This window comes from Sphaeramia orbicularis, chromosome 24 (assembly GCF_902148855.1).
Source record: "Sphaeramia orbicularis chromosome 24, fSphaOr1.1, whole genome shotgun sequence".
Classification (NCBI taxonomy): domain Eukaryota; kingdom Metazoa; phylum Chordata; class Actinopteri; order Kurtiformes; family Apogonidae; genus Sphaeramia; species Sphaeramia orbicularis.
The window spans coordinates 14,579,387-14,599,541 of NC_043979.1; the positions used below are offsets into that span (position 1 = coordinate 14,579,387).

Here is a 20,155-nt window from a genome sequence, read left to right on the forward strand (position 1 = left end):
TTCATACATTTTATAAATCTTTTTTTGTCTCTCAGGTATGGGTACTCAGGAAAGCATTTTGTTCTAACTAGTCTCACCCTCTTAGCTATTTCCAATCTAGTTTCCCCCCTATCTGTCCACACTAGTCTCAGCCAGCCGGTTGTTCATGATGCCAAGGGCGCCCACCCCTCCTGAGAATCCGTTCTGCCGTGAACTGGAACTGGACTGGCGCGGGTGCCCGATGGCCATCTCCGATAGTTGCTTCTGCATAATGGCCAGATTTACCTGTGGGAAGAGACAGAGATTGAGAAATCAACAGATGGGGGGAAATGTTTGCTGTCTATGTTTGGAAATGGTAGGAGAAAGCTGTCAGGTCTTGTGAAACCACAGTTAATACAATGTGTTGGAGGCAGCTGATTGAATAGGTGTGATATAAAGCTACTAGATGATGCATTTCCTCTTCTTTGGTGTTTTGTCTCAAACAAAGATTGAACAAATGTGACTGACAGGAACCAAACATCCACTCTCCCACACACCAACCTTTCCCTTTGTATTTTTTGTACTCTGCTAAGTATTGTGTAACAAATATAACCATGTGATGTATAATTCTGTTTTAAATGAGTCAACATTATATCAAATGAGGGGGAGTTGTGCACACTTCAGCTGACACAATAGCTCATTCATAAAAAAGACCAACAGAGTTGATCATTAAAGAGGTTATGTGTAGTATTTCTACTTTTTTTTTTCTAAATTACCTAAAATGTTTGTGTATTTATAATACAGGGTTCAGAGGGTGTATTGGATTATCGAGATATCAACAGGCGAGGGGATTTACGTGACCATTAGAGGAAGTCGTGAGTCACTCTATTGATCTCCTGTGGGGATGAAAACTAACACCGAAGGGCCTTCGACCAGAGTGTCAGAAAGTGATGAGAACTGCTAAGAAACAACTTTTATAGTCAAAGAAAGTAAACTGTCATTGTTTTGACCCCTGGACACAGTTCTAAATGAAAAGAACAGAGTTTGATGCTAAGACCGCAGTGTTTCTTCTCCACAAGTGAGTTTGATCATGAGGTTTACGAAGGTATAAAGTTTTTATGTGATGTTTTTTTCAATGCTAACTTTGTCATTCGTTGATCCATGGTTCAGACTAAACTCTTCTAGACTATTCTGACCTTGTTTAGACGATTCCAAACAGATCTTTAGTGCAACTACTGACAACACAAACCATACAGGAGAGGTGATTTGTGGTTTTACTGTGGCTGTTTTCTGTCTAAAAACAGAGCTAAGCTAACAGAGCTATAATGTAAACAATCAACTGACCATATGAAGGTTGTAAAGTGTTATTTTGACCAACTGTCAAACTGAGCGGCTGATAGTTTTAGTTTGAGGAAGAAAATTTGATGATAAAATTGTAGTATATGGGTGCTTCTACGAAACTGGGTTCATTTTGGTACCTGGCACCTTGCCCGCTTTTTAGACCCAATTATAAAAGAGAAATTTAGACGTATTTCCCCCCAGGATGTACCTAATGATGACCTCAGATAAATACAAAAAAATTCTACTCTTGCTCTGAGCCATGCCAGAATTAATGAATTTTTAATCAAATATTGGGGCCAAAAATAGGACCAAAATTGGGACATGAAAAGCTACCTAGGTGTCAGTGGATTGGATCTGGACCACATGGCTTGAAAGGGTCTTATATACCGCTATAAATAAAGACACTGTGTTAAATTTGACAATCCTAGTGGTTTTTCTAATCCAGACATGTGGGTTTTTCATGAATCTGCTGTCTCAGTCCAGGTTTCGTGTGTAACCCATTGTGTCCACTTGTGTTACACACAGAACCTGCCAAATAAAACACAAATAAATCATAAGTGATTTTGCAACAGTGGTCATTTTTGAGAAACACTCTGTCTAGCATATTTAGTTTGATTCCCAAAATGTACCTGCAAGAGAATAAAAAGATATTCAAAAAAATAGTAGCACATAATTTTCATGTATTTTTACCATGTTACATGCAGATTTTTGTATAAATTTTTTTTAAAAAATAATATAAAAATGTGTTTTATCTGAAAAATAGTTTCTCTTTTATCTCAGTAAATATTTATTTTTAAAATAGACCCAAAGTTGCTTCCAAACTTGCTTCATAACATTAGTCCACATCTAGTGTGAATTTTTTGCCCCTCTGTCCTGTTTTCAGGCACCAGTTTCATAGAAGCACCCATATGTGTGTAAACAATCAGCTTTACACTTTATTCAGTGAGTGACACAGTCTGTGGATAGATAGTATTGATTCAGTGGTGGTTCTGCTAGGTGCACATATGCTCTGCTGCATGACTTCAGCTTGCAGTAGAGAGTTTGGAATATCAGTACTACACAGAACTCCTTCAAATTGGTGAAATACAAGTGGGCAATAGTCCAATGTAATGTGACCTTTTTTTTTTGCTAGTTTTCAAGATAAGGGCACAGATCCTTTTGAAAATAGTCTTTCTTTTCAACTCAAGCACACAAGTATGAACTGGTATTTAAAAAAAAACTTGAAAAAATACTGCAATTTTCATCGACATCTGTACTTACGGGTGTGAAATGCGAGGTTTTTGTTGAAGCATGAATTTAGTCTGGATATTGACTAGCCCTTCAAGCAAATGACCTAATCTGCCACATGTGGATAAAGTGCCTGTCTGCACTCTGTAATTCTGTTGAAGTGTCTGTCTATTTTTAATTCACTTTGACTGAGGCAGGTGATTTACAGTGTTCGGTTCGCTAGACTTATCATTTCAAATGGATATTTACGAGGCAACCAGACCTTTGTTTTTGTCTTTCACCTCAGCCAAAAAGGGTGTTTTTATTCTCTTTAGAGTCGAGATAATTATAACATGATCACATGTGCAACTGCAAACACTCATCTTGTCATTTAGCAATCGGTTCCTCAGTAATCATTCATTTTGTGCAATTACTGATGTATTCTTTTTCTCACATCTTCGACATCTCTTTCGCTTCAACAACCAAAAGACTTACAGCATAAATCCTCAGGCAGAAGGGACACTAATCTTGTGTAATTTGAAATCATTAAATACATATTCCCTGTTTAGAGCGTTTATCTGGTGTTAACAGTCAGTTCTGAGGCTGAATCAAAGCGGACATGGTGTTCCTCTAATCCCAAAGGAGGGATAAACAGCGTGTTGGTTTAGGTATTGTAAATACAAAATATTATAGTCATCATTTAAATGTGTACAGTAGGAATGAAATATAAACATACCAAAAATAAAATATTCAGTAGGACACCAAACAAATGTCAAGGCTCCTGGGTGCGTAAAATCTAGAAGTTCTTTAATGCACTAAAAAAAACAGATTTAACTCTAGTCTGCTTTATAAAATACAGCTCTAGTTATGTAAATGTGTATACACAGTAGCTAATATGTATGCACCAACAAAAAGATGAGTAAAAAGCCTTATGAATGTTAATTTGAAATACTTCCTTATTTCCTGATTTCTGCATCTATAGGTCTCTCAGGAAGAACAGTAAGAAAATAAAATATGTGTTTTGTCGACTCTGTGAATGAGCAAAACATCATGGGAATTGTTTTCATCACCGCTACTGATGAAAATCTGTCCAGAAGTAATTAACATCTTAGTCACATTGTGTGTAGGTTTGGATATTTACATTATGTCGCTTTGTTCCTTAATGAAACAGCTCAAACTAACATGAAACTTTAATGTTAACACTTAGATACACAATGTTTATAGGGAATTTCAATGGTGTTAATCAACAAATTTGCATTTGCTGCTGTAATGATATATAATAAAAGACATAGAATGATATTATGAAGCAGCATGTTCATTTTAATAAAGGGGATACCAATTTCAGATTTCTTTAAATTTGAACATTGTTGGAAATATCAATGTGTGTCATTATTTGTCGATAGTGAAAATCTTATTGCTCTTATTACACCATCGGGATGCTCCTAAAGATCACAGCACACAGACTAGGCTATATCATGTCATATCTCAGGCGTGTATGAGTTACAATGAATTTCGGCACTGATCTTGCCAGAAAGCTGTAATAAAGTATTTAAATATGATCGCGCTTATGAGGAGGGAGGTGACTGAAAGCAGAGTAAGTTAATGACTGCTGCAAGCAACTATAGGGAAACAAGATTATTGGCAAAATGTTCTCTCTGCTCCTCATGTGAGCCATTACATCAAATCACTGCTCTGAAATTATAGGTTGCTTGTAATAACACATTTGATGACATTATGTCACTTTACCACAGACTATCAGCTCTACTTGCCTCAACTTTTGCTGGACTTGGCTCAGTTTACAGCCAGAACACTGCATTTCCACTTAAGTTCAAGTACCTTCTCTATGTGACTGCTCATCTTGTGACGCAACATAATCTATTGTAACATTATCTTCACTGCAGCTACAAGCGAGGCAATATAGGAGGAAGATAAAGCTTAAAACTCTAAGTTATTGCCCAAATGAAACATTATATTAAGATATTTTCAGGTGAGAATATAATTATTTAGACTTCAAATTTGCGGTAATTTGTCAAACAGAGCCTGCTCATGTGAACAATTTTGCTTTTACGCTTGGCTTAGTGTGGCGTCCAACATTCCAACATGATGACACACATACATAGTGGCCCAGTGATGATTCTTGTTTGACCAATCTGTGATCGTCACAATTGTACATTACACTCATTGATGCTGATGAGTAGGATGGGCAAACTCACTTCCTGGATCAAACCGGAAGTGACAAGTCTGGGAGTCATTATAGACTCAGACTTAAACTTTAAGTTCCACATAAAGAAAGTCACTAAAACGTCATTCTTCCACCTCAGAAACATAGCCAAAGTAATGCCGGTTATAAATCGAAAGGATGCTGAAAAACTGGTCCATGCTTTTATCTCCAGCAGACTGGACTACTGTAATGCACTCCTTCCAGGTCTCCCAAAAAGCACCACAGACAGACTTCAGCTGATTCAGAACTCTGCAGCTAGGTTATTAACCAAAACCAAGAAGAGAGAGCACATTACTCCAGTGTTGGTTTCCCTGCACTGGCTACCGGTAACCTACAGAATTGATTTTAAGATACTACTCCTCACGTATAAAGCTCTAAATGGAACCGGACCAAGTTACATTGCAAACTCACTGATCAATTATGTACAAACTAGAACACTGAGGTCATCAAACGCAGGGTTACTAGCGACTCCCAGAAATATTACAAAGAAAATGGGGGACGCAGCCTTTACTAACTATGCACCAAAGTTATGGAATACAATTCCAAAAGACATTAGAGAAGCCAGTTCACTGAATATATTTAAAACCAAATTAAAAACATTTTTATTCTCATTAGCCTTTGAAAGGAGATAAAAATGGGGTCACAATTCAGGAACCAGGAATGTGCGTTTTTTATTTTTATTTTATTTTATTGTATTTCTGTTTTTATTTTTTATTTTATTGTATTTCAAATTTCATCTTATTTCTTGCACTTCAAAAATTCTATGCATAATCAAATATTTTAATGTGCGCTGCTTTTATTTTTATTTTTATTTTATTGTATTTCTCTCAAATTTCATCTTATTTCTTGCACTTCAAAAATTCTATGCATAATCAAATATTTTAATGTGCGCTGTTTTTATATTTATTTTTATTTTATTGTATTTCTCTCAAATTTCATTTTATTTCTTGATGTATAATCAAATCTTAATGTATTTTAATATTGTATTTTTTCAATCAATGTGAAGCACTTTGGGTTACAATTTCTGTATGAAAGGTGCTATACAAATAAAGTTTAATATTATTATTATTATTATTATTAATAAATATCATTGTGGCTCATTTGGAACCTCCCCCGGTGCTCTCCTCTGTCACATAATGGAAACATAAAACATTTCAGGGCAAAATTGGCTGATACCATCAGTGGAAATGTGGTGTGAGAGTGCTAGCAACATACTTGGCATTTGACATGAGGAATATTGCAAGTTGTCAGTCACACCTTGCTCTGGCCCCGAGGCTCTCACCTTATTGGCTGCTAGGAAGTCCCTCATGGAGATCATCTCCCCAGACATCCTGCGCCCAGGGTCAGTCTCACTTTCATTGATGGCATCTGTCTCGATAGAGGGGTCTCTGCGGGTACGTAGGTGGCCCGGGGCCACCACATTGCGTCGGGGGTGCCGGTGGGGATGATGACCCCTCTTGGGGAAGCAGCAACGGCAGGGGGCCTCTAGTCTCCGCAGCAGCCAGTTGAGCACCTGCTTGATGACGATGGAGATGACGTTGAAGAGGGAGTAGATGCAGCAGACACCAGTGAGGATGAAGAAGAAGTTGCCCACCCTGTATGCTGCTGTGGTTTGGCCCTCGTAGACAACCCTCTGGCTGCTCACCATATCCCCAAAACCAATGGTGCTGAAGGCCACAAAGCAGAAGTAGAGGGAATCCAGGTAGCCCCAGCCCTCTGCTGCTGAGTACATGAGTGAGGCACAACAGGACACCAAGATGGCCGCTGCACCTAGGATGAGCATGACGCAGTAGACTGAAGGCTTCCAGCCAGATAAATCCTCAGCTTTGCCTCTACCGCCTCCACTGGCTTGACCTCCCTCTGAGACACGCCGGCCATTTTGTGGGAGCACAGCCTTGTTATGGCGTCGTTCGTGGCAGGACTTGAGGACCACAGCGATTACGGTGATGACACGCTCCAGGAAGAGGTTGAAGAAGAGAATGGTAGCAGCACAGCCGAGAAGGCCATAGAACATCAGAAAGACTTTTCCTCCAATGGTGGCAGGCGTAGTCATCCCAAAGCCTATGTGCACATAAAACATCACAAAACAATTAGAAATACATTCACATGCACTATACATGTCATTTTAAAGACTCAGGATGTGATATTAGTGTTGAGTTACAGATGATATCTTGCTCAATTCCCTTGTCGGTGTTTAGATTTTATATTCTGGGCTTTTGGGTTAAGATAATAAAAAGTCTGGTCTATGCTCAAACAGTTGACCAAAATGTACCTTTAAAAAAAAAAAAAAAAAAAAAAAGAAAAGTTCAGTATTTGAGAGTATGGAGTATGGAATATGTTTGTTATTTGTTTCATTCCATGTCTAAGCTAAGGAAGCAGCTGTTGAAGAGCAGAAGGCAGACCACTATCATGGATGTACCCAACCTTGACAATTAGCTTAAGGCACAGAGATGTCGCAGATATATGTGAGGTATTGAGGCCATTTCTGTGTGGAATGAAGTAAATGACTATAGAGCCAACAATGAATACATACTGTCACATAAATTGTTAAAGCCCTGTCTTCAGAGACAGTTTCATTTTTCTTACTCTGCTACAGCAGTGTCCTTCACACATTCAGCCTGTGTGTTTTAATGAGAACACCACACCACTGCAAGTAGCATTAATGGTGGCAGACTAGCATGTTTCTTATGTGTTTATAATGATTCTTCAGCATGATTTGGTTGTTCAACAATACCATGAATGCATTTGCATAACATGTTTTGCTGTCATGACAAATGCAAAGGCGTTCAGATTATGTCATGATGTATCTTCTGCATAAACAATACATTATGAGCTCAGAGAGACAGAGTCAAAAGTCAGACTGAAGTGAATCAAATGTCAGCGTGAGAGACTGGCTGCAGTAACTCTGAGATTGCAAAGCTACATGCAGTTTGTTGTTGAGCAAAACCTAAATGCCTTGTCATGCATGGTTTGCAGCACAAGAACTTGTCTTCACTACATAGTTCATCTCAAACATAGGTTTAACTGGATACTGTTATCTTGGTTGAAATTTGTTAGTACAAACTGTGCAGATCATGTCAGTGATGACTCATTGTTTGCCAGTTTTCTTTAATTACTAATATTTCATATCAGCATTGTCAGCGACATAGTCATTCAAGGTTCATATACATTTTCAGAATGGCTAGGCCACTTTTGCTAACTGTTCAATATTTTGTTTAATGTGCATTAACAGTTTTGGTTACTTCCTATATGTTTGTAAGTAACTTGTGTTTTGGCAAGTATTTCAACTTGTTTATTGAAAATTAGGCTAAAATAGAGTTTTGTCAGATCTTGTATGGCATTGGCTGTTTTTAAAAATTATATACTATATACAGTGGAACACAATACCATGAAACTGCGTAAATATACACACTACTTTTAATTGGCATGTTATCTGTACGCATTCTAAGCTTTCCTCCGCGTTGAATATCATGCACTGAGGGTCAGGATTAGTGTTAGCGGTTACAAATATGTGAACTGGAGATCTTGGCATAAGTTTACACGCGATCAAATGGCATTGAATAGCACGCGAAAGGATGAAAATGTATAACACGCCAAATGCCATAAGAACTGGCGTGACATACAACGCCGTTTCATGAGATCAGTCTCTACACTGATAGGATATATTATGATATATGTTTTGTCCAAGTCGCCCACCATCAATTTAACAAAAGCACATAAGAACACACAAATCTTATCTCTGTATTGAACCTTTAACTCTGATGAGACCTCCAATAAAAAGGCAAAATGAAAAGAGCAATGATAGAAACACTGTAGCAGAACATGGCAGATTCCATGGAGGAGACCCTCTATAGATACATAATGGTTCAGTCTATGGCAGGGGTGTCAAACATACGGCCTGCGGGCCTAAACCAACCCTCCAATGCAGGGGTGCCATACTTCAGTCTGGGCCGGTATCCTGCATGTTTTAGATATTTCCCTCTTCTATCACACCTGGGTCAATTAATGATCAGCTCATCATCAAGCTCTGCAGAAGCCTAATAGTGATGTAATGGCTTCCAGGTGTGACAGAAGCGGGAAAATATCTAAAACATGCAGGATACCGGCCCTTGAGGACTGGAGTTTTACACCTGTGCTCCAAAGGGTTCAATCCGGCCCACAAGATGAGTTTGCAAATATTGCGTAAGACATGGACAATCAAGTTGTATTGACCACAAAACTAAATTCATATATTTTTCAGTTCCAGATGCCCTTTACTAAATGTTTTATGCATTTGTAGATTGCAATTGTAATGCACATGAGTAAATGATAAGCTGAGACATAATAATGTTAAAATTGCACTTATTTTTGTTAAGAAATCTCAGGTTGTTTATGGAAGTTCAAATTATTCCTATTTTTTGTTTAAATATGACTTTAATGTATGGCTTTCGTCACCAGTTTTTCATCAAACTGTCACTCGTTTTTTGTCAGTAGCAAGAAGTAATTGAAGCCATTTCCGTGTTCATTGCTGCTGCGGTCAAACTGCAGGTGCGTGGAATTCCGACGAACCCCGAGTGACAGTTTTGTTTCGGTTTGGTTTGGTACATAAACAAATGGACTGTTTGTGGTGAGGTACACTTCGAAGTTCCTAACTATGAGGGGAATGATTCAGGTGCATGATCACGGACAGACTAACAGATTCATGACACTTAGGCTATCACTGGGGTTTTACAGATTTGATGAAAAATTGGTGACGAAAGTCATACACAGCTTTAAGGATAGTTTGTAAATGTAAACATGTTCATAGTGTAATACTTTTTTGTACTAAACCAAAGACAAAATTTTGTGTTGTCATTATTCTTAAGTTATTATACTAATATTTTACTGGTCTGGCCCACTTGAGGTCAAATTGGTCTGTATGTGTCCCCTGAACACAAATGACTTTGATATCCCTGGTCTAAGGCTATGAGAACACTGTATTATGCAGGAGATTATGCACAAATAAAATAAAAGTCTTCTATTCTGTTTCTGCAGCTTTCCTAAATCCTATACACTGCACCTATGATTCTGACACAGAGATTTGTTGAATGAAAGGATTTCATTACTTATATCCCCTACATTTGAAAGTGTACAGTCTTATACATACATTTTAACATCTTTGTCCAGGTATAAATGCATAGAAACGTGTAACCATTCCACTGCTTTAGCTCACCTTTATGTGACCATTATGCGAGTTGCTAAATACTGATTGCCTCTTCTAAATGAGAAATTCACTCAAACCCCACAACTGCTTCCTTAGGCTGGGTTGCCATTGGTGACATGTGCGCTCTCTGTAACTCATTCACTTCAATAACTGAGATGTTTTCTGCATAAGCCCGTGCCTGACGTTTGCCTTTATGCTCTACTGTTGTCTGGCAACAAAAAGACTCAGCGGGGACACTTCACATTATAATTTTTCATTTTATCCTATATTAAACGTTCAAATCCATTTTAAAAGCAGGTTTTAATGTGGAAGATACCAAGATGTGGAGCAGATGACTTCCCTTTTGTCTGATGTGAACTGGCAAATGAACATAATGGGAGTCAAAGTGAGAAGTCTTTCAATCAGATGCACTGATCCCAGTCTTATCTTCTTTTCATCCCTCATTTAATATCGAATGCTCAGTGGAGCAACTGGCTCTCCATCTGCATCCTGGTCAGTTCATTCTAAACACAACAACGCTACGGACTTTTTCAACACCTGCATTGTTTTGGATACCAGCATTGTTAAGATGACAATTAATTGTGATTCAGATAATTGATGATGCATGGTTTTGTTGTCTTTATTCATTTTATGAAATTCTATAGTATATGGCTTGTGTGTACTGTGCTTATACACATTCAGAAGAATATCAATATATCGGCACTGAGCACCAGAGCGCATAAATCAACATTTGATTTCTGTTTGCCTTTTAGGCTTTGAAAACAGAGGCTGCACAGGGAAGACGTGCAGTAAATTATAAATATACTCTATCTATCTATCTATCTATCTATCTATCTATCTATCTATCTATCTATCTATCTATCTATCTATCTATCTATCTATCTATCTATCTATCTATCTATGTAAAGAGAAACAACTGATTAAAATGGGTACTGATAAAGGCAAACTGACTTGAGAAGAAGGGGAAGCAATGAGTTGTCACAATTACATTCACTGTCAAATCTCAAACAGTGGAAAATGATGTGGGAATATGTTTATTTAGAGATATATATGGAAATGTGACACATCTGATGTTTTTATCCAGCTGTTTTCACACAGGTGGTTGATGACAATTATCACAATGACAGAGTGAGCAGTAATGACTCATTCATTCATAATTATTCCATTATTAGATACTGTCTTCGTGCACTCTGTTGTATCTAAGTCTATCTCAAAGACTGGGTCATGGTCTTCAGGTGAGTCACAGGTGACTATTTGGGTCACCAATTACCTTTTGCATTTGCATTGCAAATTTTCAACAAGAGGCATGTTTTTGATAGACTTAAAGCTTAGTTCCATTCTGATAACACTGATCATATCACTGACTCCAGTGTGAATGGCTTGTTTTCATTCTGTTCATTATCTGTGCGTATCCATTCAAGAGAATTGCGTGAGACAGAAACAGCGATGAAAATGCTCCTGAATGTTCACTGACACACAAATTCACTCTAATCTATGGAGGTCTATGATGAAGTGGGTCACGAAGGCTTCACATTTTTTAAAAGTGGGTCTCCAGATAAAGGGTTAGTATTCCCCCACCTTCACATGATTCAGTGCTAGTTAAAGCTTTAAACTCTGGATTATCCTGTTTTTAGGATTGTTATTGAGGATCTAATATCTATCTATATATTTATATACTTACTGTGTGTTCAAAACCTGAAGATAATTTGTGGAAAAACTGGTAAATGTACTTTAGATATGGACTTCAGGCCTCATGAAGAATCAGCTCAGCTCAAAAAGATTTCAAATGTTTTAGACACTGTCTGAGAAATTGTCTCTTGTTCTTGTGGGTTGTGACAGTTTTCCACTGTAGGAACTGACAGCAATCACCATCATATTTGGGTAGAAGCCTGTGATACCTGGTGTCTGATTCAGAAATGTGTTTATTATCACTTACACCACCTAAACTGGATGGAATAAAACATCAAGGTGTTAGTTAAAGAAATGAATCTTGAGTGACAAACCCACCTGTTCATACACTTTTATCATGTCCTCAATTTGCTGATCTGGAGTTCTAAGATGTCTAAAAAAAATTCTGTACCGCTTGCACAAATGATCATCCATGAGTTCTCCGATCCCAATCACAGCTTTCAGCTTTGGACAGCACAACATTTTCAGGTGTTGAAATCCATCTGAGTTTTGATCACTTTAGTTATTTATTTATTTTTTATTATTATTATTTTTTACTACCCCGCCCTCCAATGGGGAGGCAAGGGGTATTGTTTTTGTTTTGGTTTGTTTCTTTGTTTGTTTGCTTTTAACACACTAGCAGCAAAACTATTGATTGAATTCATACCAAACTGAGTTAATAGATTGGCAGTGAGCCAGAATAGATGTGGTTACATTTTGGGAAAAATAGGTCAAAGGTCACATTTTTTATGAATTTTCTAACATTTTTTTCTTTTCTCATTCACTTACAATGGGCGAAATTTCACATGTCTTTAAAAACATCAATTTTGTTTCAATTTCCTTCAAACTTGGCACATATATAGAGGTAATTGATATGCTGACATCAGCACATGCATAGACATGATGACATCAGTTGGATCGATGCCAAAATAAGCTACAATACGTGTGAGGGGCGGGGTTTGCTGTACCTGGCATCACTTGTTTTATTTTATTTTCATATAGTAAAAAACATACACATGAATTGTTGTTTAAAATTTGTGATGTATAGTTACCAAAAAACCTCAAGGGGCTTATTGGCAACCTCCAGATTTCAAAGATTCTTTACAACTGCAATTAAAAACAGAAAAATACATACAAGCTGCACAAAAGTACATTTTCTATAAATAAAATTCCCTTAGAACTTATAGAACTAAAACTCTTGCATAATATATATTACATAACTATATAGCCTGAAGCGCTGGAGAAATTCTGGTTTCAGATTTAACCAGGGTTGTGTAGTTCAGGGGCAGGTGACACCAACTAAAAGTCCATATTTCAGTTCACTGTTCTAAATAACACTACAACATGACTAAATTGTCCTCCAATACATGCAGCAATACCTGCCTTCATTTCCACTAAAATAAAAAAAAGTCTGAAAGTTCCCTGTCTTCCAATCCTTTAATGTAACAACTTCCAGATCTGGACCATCTTTGAGGAGAAAAAGATATTATAAAGACCTAACTTGTGTAAAATGTTCAAGTCTAAATGTGCTGTAGATTTGGAGTTACAGGGACAGACAGACAGGCAGACAGACAGACAGGCAGACAAACAGGCAAGCAGACAGACAGACAGGCAGGCAGACCAATGGACAGACAGGCAAGCAGGCAGGCAGACAGACAGGCAGACAGACAGACAGACAGACAGGCAGGCAGGCAAACCGACAAACAGCCAGGCAGACAGACAAACAGACAGGCAGGCAGGCAGGCAGTCAGACAGACAGGCAGACAAACAGGCAGGCAGACAGACAGGCAGGCAGGCAGACCAACAGACAGGCAGGTAGACAGGCAGACAGACAGACAAGCAGGCAGGCAGGTAGGCAGACAGACAGACAGGCAGACAAACAGGCAGGCAGACCGACAGATAGGCAGGCAGACAGGCAGACCGACAAACAGGCAGGCAGGCAGGCAGACAGGCAGACCAACAGACAGACAGGTGGGCAGGCAGACAGACAGACCGACAAACAGACAGGCAGACAGGCAGGCAGGCAGACAGACAGACAGGTACACAGACAGGCAGGCAGACAGACAAACAGACAGACAGACAAACAGACAGGCAGACAAACAGGTATATAGACCTGACTGCTCCTCACAGAGTAATAAGGAACTACTCACTAACTACTCAGTATTAACCTGATTCATAATGAAGCTATGAGTCAGAGCTTATTAACTGCTCATTACTGTGTCTCACTTCATAGTAACATTCTGAGTTCTTCCTGTGCATAAAATTAAGAGGTGGACACTTAGTCAAATTTTGTGTCACCTCTTGCTCTTGGTGGGATGTGTGAGAAAAACCCCTTTTTTTAAATAGAGCATTAAACACAGATTCTGTTACATCCCTGTTACATTTGCACCATTTACACTGGTACATTTGCAGATTTTTATACTACTTCTATATTTTCAACATTTTACCCTTTCATACAGTATTTTTCTAATTTCCACATATTTTTGATTGCACACTATTTTATATTTTACATTGTTTAATATATGTATCTTTTGTGTCGTTATTTAGATGCAAGTGCTCTGTAGACTGCTGTAATGACAAGAAAGCCTCTTCTCTTCTCTTCTCTTCTCTTCTCTTCTCTTCTCTTCTCTTCTCTTCTCTTCTCTTCTCTTCTCTTCTCTTCTCTTCTCTTCTCTCCTGTGTAACTACAGTTGCTGTATTACACTGATACTGCCATGGTTTGCTGTAGTGTAGAAAGGAGGCCTTGAAACGGTCTTGTAGGTGTTCACCACCTACACCTCCATGGTTTACTATAGTGATCATGTGTTTTCCTTCTAGACCTCCAAATGAAATAATCAATACATCTGCAAACACAGACACTGGGAATTTTATTCCCATTGGCTCACTTGAAAAATGCAATACCAGTTACCAGACTGTTTTAATCTGTTTCACTTAATCATGTAATTGATAAAACGGTTCATATGATCAGCTCACTTTGATCCAAGACAAACCCTGACATTGCATCAAATGTAGGTGATTTAACTGTTAAATGTATGATGTTTGTGCTAAATGATAATTTTCAGGTGGAGTGAATATTAAAGTGACAAAAAAAAAATCAAACGTGTCATGCATGATAAAAATATATATATTTCACAGCTTGACTAAATGCCATTGTGTGATGTCTGGGGGGGTTGACTGCATACATTCAGATAAGTTGCCAAAGTGTTAATTGAGTTGGAGATGAAGCTCTGTTCTAAACACGATGCTAAAAGTCAAACGGCTTTTTTTTTTTTTTTTTTTTTTTATAGCCGTGCCTTTCTATCCTCCTTTGGTGAGCTCAATTAAATGTGTCATTGATGAGTCATTTGACCTCTTTATTAGAATATGAGGAAAAAATTGCGAGAAAATACTGTGCAACTGTGTCAGTATAACATCAGTGTCACCAAGGCTGTGGGTTATATCACAGATAGTTCAGTTTTTTTCCCTCCAGTCTCACACCTACTCATGTATTACAAGTGAAAACACATTTGTCTGACTAATACATGTGCATTTTTAAACAACCCATGGGCCATTCAGAATAAAAATCATCAGTGTTTTTTTTATTTTTGCTGAAGTGTACACTAAACACAGGAGCCTGCGTGTGTAATTCATCTGACCACACATGAGATATTCAGACAGTGTAATGCACTCCTGCACCATTTGGATGCAGACATGTCCACTAATGATGTGGCTGTGGGATTTGTCCCTAAACTGTGTGGCAAACCTGACAGCTTCAAATAACATGTGAACACCCAAATAATATAAAAAAAAAAGACTGGTGAGAGTGAGAATTAAAAAGATGAATTAACTTGAATTAACTTGATATGTCAAAGACGGATGATTGTGGATTCATGACATCAGGGCTATGATTCATGCTACAATCATGATAAAAAAAACAACAAAAAAAACAAAAAGCAATAGACACGGTGTTTTTCCCAGTCAGTCAGATATCTCCTCTGAGGACAATGCAATACGAGTGGACATGAATGGTCAGAGGGGTCAGGAGTGCGGTGTCTCTCAGACTGACGTATTCATGTTGACAACTGTCTATTCCAGATGTCATGTGACTTTTTTTTTCATTTGAGAAGAATCATCAAGAGGATGAAACAATGAAATGGGTCCACTGTAATTTCCCAGATAAATAAAGTCTATCTATCTATCTATCTATCTATCTATCTATCTATCTATCTATCTATCTATCTATCTATTGTATCTTTGTTTTTTCATCCCTTTTAATCTTCGCTGTTAAGGCTTTGTCATAATAAGTGACAATTTCTATAAACCATTATGAACCTCTTCAATTTGCAGAGCGAGATGCTGAGCAAGCTCCATGGAGCAGAAAAAAATGGTTGTACACACAAAAAAATCTCAAAAGATCAATAGGTTTATTATCTCTGAGCCTATAGTGCTATCTGTGGAAGATTTCTTTCTCTTTTTTTATGCTTGCCCTGCCGTGGTGACACTGATAGCCCCCCTCGATTATTCTCAGACAGTCTGGACACTGTGAGAGCATATTGTCAGATACAAATCTTGGTCCGACATGTTCATAAAATTGCTTCCTTTTTTTTTCACACCAATCCCCCTCCCCCTCCCAGTATCAGGTTTTCAGTGTAAGATCAGAGCTGATACAAAAAGAAAGGCCTTTACTGGAAATACACTTGTATGAAACACAGGTAAAGAACAGAAAAAGCATGAGTTAATTCTGTCAGCCAGTTCAGTCAGTATGTTGGCTTAGTCATAATCACAACAAAAAGAGCACTTGACAACTGCTATTTATTTATGTAACACCTGTGCTTTTCCTGCTTTTGACAACTCATAATAATCTATGTTAAATGTCTTCTAGTCAGTTTGGTGTGCATTTTATAAAAGTTTTGGTGCACTATGGTGAAATGGATTTGTAACATAGAAAATAAATATAGTCGTGGAAAAAATTATTAGAGCACCTGTTGTTGTCTTCAATTTCTTGTTTATTTTAATGCCTGGTACAACTAAAGGTAAATTTGTTAGGGAAAATATAATGATAACAACAAAAATAGCTCATAAGAGTTTAATTTAACCCTTTCATGCACGAATTATGAGAACCTTAATCAAGATTTTTTTCCTGAGTGTTTTTATTCCTCTTTAGGCATGAAAAAAACAATGCAATTGAAAATTTTCTTATGAAAAATAAATAAATAAATAAACAAAACAAAAACAAAAAATTAAGTTAAAAAAAGACATACTACTACTACTAATTATAAAAATTATCTTATGAACCTATTTTACGTGAAGTTGCAAAAATGTCCATTCAGCTGGACACCTTGCATTTAATTTTTGAAACGAAGAAACATGTATTTACAGATAAATTGGGTGAAAACTCGGGGGTGGGGGGCTGTAGTTCTGGGGGTGAGAATATGCTCTGAAGAAATCTACACAATGTTACCAATTCATGTCAGACAAGCTATGTAGTGTCTTAAAACTTTAATAAAGATATGTGCGAAAACAAACAAACAAACAAACAAAAAAATCCATGAATATATAAGAGAACAGCTGTAGAATAGCTGTCCACTGTAGTGACCAGTATACATGAAAGGGTTAAAATCTGATATCTAACCATTTTCCATGGTTTTCTTGATATTAACAAAAATTGCGTAAGTTCAATATCAATAGCTATGGCATTGTACTGACAAAAACAGTGCTTTTAGACATTCCATGTTTTCTTTTCTGTCTGTTTTAGTCACATGATACACACAGGAGTTAGTACTTGATTGCATAACTACTGTTTTTGATGACTTTTGATGATCTAATAATTTTTTTCCGCGACTGTATCAGGTGTGGTCTGATATGACTTTGGAAGAAAACAGTCCACTCCCACGCTCATTGTGAGAAGTGGTTTTGATATTTTGGTGGGAATATGATAAGAAATACTGCACTCATGAGTTAATTATTGTTGTATTATATAGCACTTATGAGGATAAGACAAACAGAGTGGCTGTGTTAAATAAAGGGGTGTTTTTTGTTTTTTCTTCATCTTACCAATGGTTGATACCACAGTTCCCACGAAGTAGAACGCACCAGTGAAGTCCCATCGTGGTCGAATAGTGTCCACTCGGATCCCAGCTACGTTTGCCTCCTCATAGTTCCTCAGGAAGTTGTTCAAGTCTTTCTTGCTCAGGTTGTACTTCTGGCTGAAATGCTCGAACCTCTGCGCCCAACGCTCCTTGGCCTCTCGCTCCTTCGGCTGCTCCAGCGCTGAGAAGACAGCGGCGCCGCACAGGAGATAGACGATGATGAACAACGCCAGCAGCAGGAACCTCGCGTTATCCTCGTTGATAGGACCGGAGCCGCAGCAGCAGCCGCTCCTACATGCCATTATGTTGCCGTTGTCACCGGGGCGCAGCTGCAGTGGGGGACCCGTGGCATGGTGCTGCCAAACAGTCACAGTCCTCTGGAGAAACTGAGATTAGTTACTGGAGGGGAAAAGTCCTTGGCTTCACCATGTAACGGTCAGAAAGCTTGTTGTGGTCGTGTTGTCCGACGCGGTGGCATTTTGCGTCCGAATCCGAATCCAAAGCTTTGAGCATTCTTCAATGACTTCTCCGTTCGTTTGTGGGGGCTCTACTTTCAGGTCTGCCTCGATAAAAAATGCTTAAAGTGGACGATCAGATCCGCGCAGCAACCTGTGGATGCAGCGAGTCGTGCCGTTGTGCTCTGCGATCCAGCCTCTCCAAAGAAGTCCCCACCCCGGAGCGCGCGTTTTACGCACCAGTGGTTGACCACCGAGAGACCCAACAACTTAAAGCCGCTATCCATTATCACCATTTACGACCTCCAGCTCACTAAATGTGCACAAAAACAGTCTCATCTTATTTTTTTTACGGTAATTATAAACTCGAATTCGCTATTAGGAACGAAATATCCTCAAGATGTTCGATCTGACCTCAATCGGGGAAGTTTCAATCTGATAGTATAAACTTGGTTTGCATAGTCAGATCAATATCTCTTGACCTTTCCGAGCTCTGATGAGGGATTCATGCTCCTGCCTGTGCTTACCCGGGGACGAGTTGAGCAAATGTCACAACGGAACGAAGGTGCGAAATAAATTATTCAGCAACACAGGGACTACCGAAAGCGCTATGACACGTTAAACGGGGAATTTAACAAAACCGTGACGTATTCAAGGCCATTTCAGGACCATGGACAGAGACACAGTCTATATGTACAGTAGAGCGCATAATGAGAACAGAGGGATTAAAGGGGTACTTCATTTATTCATAGAGGGTACTTTAACCCTTTCATGCATAGTGGTCACTCCAGTGGACAGCTACTCTACAGCTGTTCTCTTGTATATTCATGGATTTTATTGTTTTAGTTCCATATCAGCCAACACAGTGGATGATTATGCATCATCCCATACACTGCAATTCATACCATTACTGGAACTTTGCTGTTCTTGATAAACTTAATCTGCATTAACATGTTTGAGTGTAAATCAATTGCTTGTTATTGTTAATAGACTGTAATTAACCCTTTCATGCATGAATTATGAGAACCTTAATCAAGATTTTTTTTCCTAAGTGTTTTTATTCCTCTTTAGGCATGAAAAAAAAAAAAAAACAACAACAACAATGTGATTGAATTTTTTAATTTTTTTTTATGAACCAATTTTACATGGAGTTACAAAATCATGCGTTTCATTTTAGAAGCAAAGAAACATGTATTTACTAATATACTGTGTGAAAACTATGAGATAAAAACATTTTTAAAGCTGCTAATCTGATATTTTCTCACATTTTAACAATACCAGCATGGAGATAATATGCAAACAAACAAACAAACAAACAAACAAACAAACAAACAAACAAAAAACTTTAATTACAGTTTAACACCAATTAGCAATTTTTTTTTTACACTCAAACATGTTATGGCAGATCAGGTTTATCTAGAACAGCAAATTTACAGTAATGGTATGAATTACAATGTATGAGATGATACATAAGCGTTCACCGTGTTGACTGATATGGAACTAAAACAACAAAACCAATAAATATACAAGAGAAGACCTCTGAACAGCTGCCCACTGGAGTGACCACTGTGCATGAAAGGGTAAACCACTTTTCTTTCTTCTTTTTTTTTTTTTGCATATTATCTCCATAAAGTGAGTAATAACTAATATTAGAGTATGTTAAAATGTGACAAAACATCTGATTAGCAGCATTAAAAAAAATCATTTCATACTTTTCACACAGTGTATCAGTAGATACATGTTTCTTTGCTTCAAAAATTAAATGCATGATGTGTAGCTGAGTGAATATTTTTGCAACTCCATGAAAAATAGGTTCATAAAAAGATTTTCAATCGCATTGTTTTTTTCAGGCCTAAAGAGGAATAAAAACACTCAGGAAAAATATATTGATTAGGGTCAAAAAACAGTATTCAAAATCTCTCTGAAGGGACATTTTAGAGACAATTTGACCCACACTTTTACTTTTAAATTCATTTTTGCTTCAGTTGGACCATAAGGGATTATCCAAAACAAAGAGCTACTTTATATTGAAATAAATGTTGGGATGGCAATCAAT

At 37.8% G+C, this 20,155-nt stretch overlaps 1 protein-coding gene across 1 annotated transcript; it reads right to left on the minus strand.

Annotated features, from left to right (window-relative positions):
- Nucleotides 1-18,170, minus strand: kcnk13b (potassium channel, subfamily K, member 13b). The gene is made up of 3 exons (XM_030128798.1): nucleotides 17,610-18,170; nucleotides 6,009-6,787; nucleotides 1-264 (listed from the first exon to the last, which is right to left on the minus strand). Exons 1-3 carry the CDS (start codon nucleotides 17,944-17,946, stop codon nucleotides 109-111), a joined length of 1,272 nt encoding a protein of 423 aa, XP_029984658.1. The 5' UTR covers nucleotides 17,947-18,170; the 3' UTR covers nucleotides 1-108.
- Nucleotides 18,171-20,155: the final 1,985 nt, after the last annotated feature.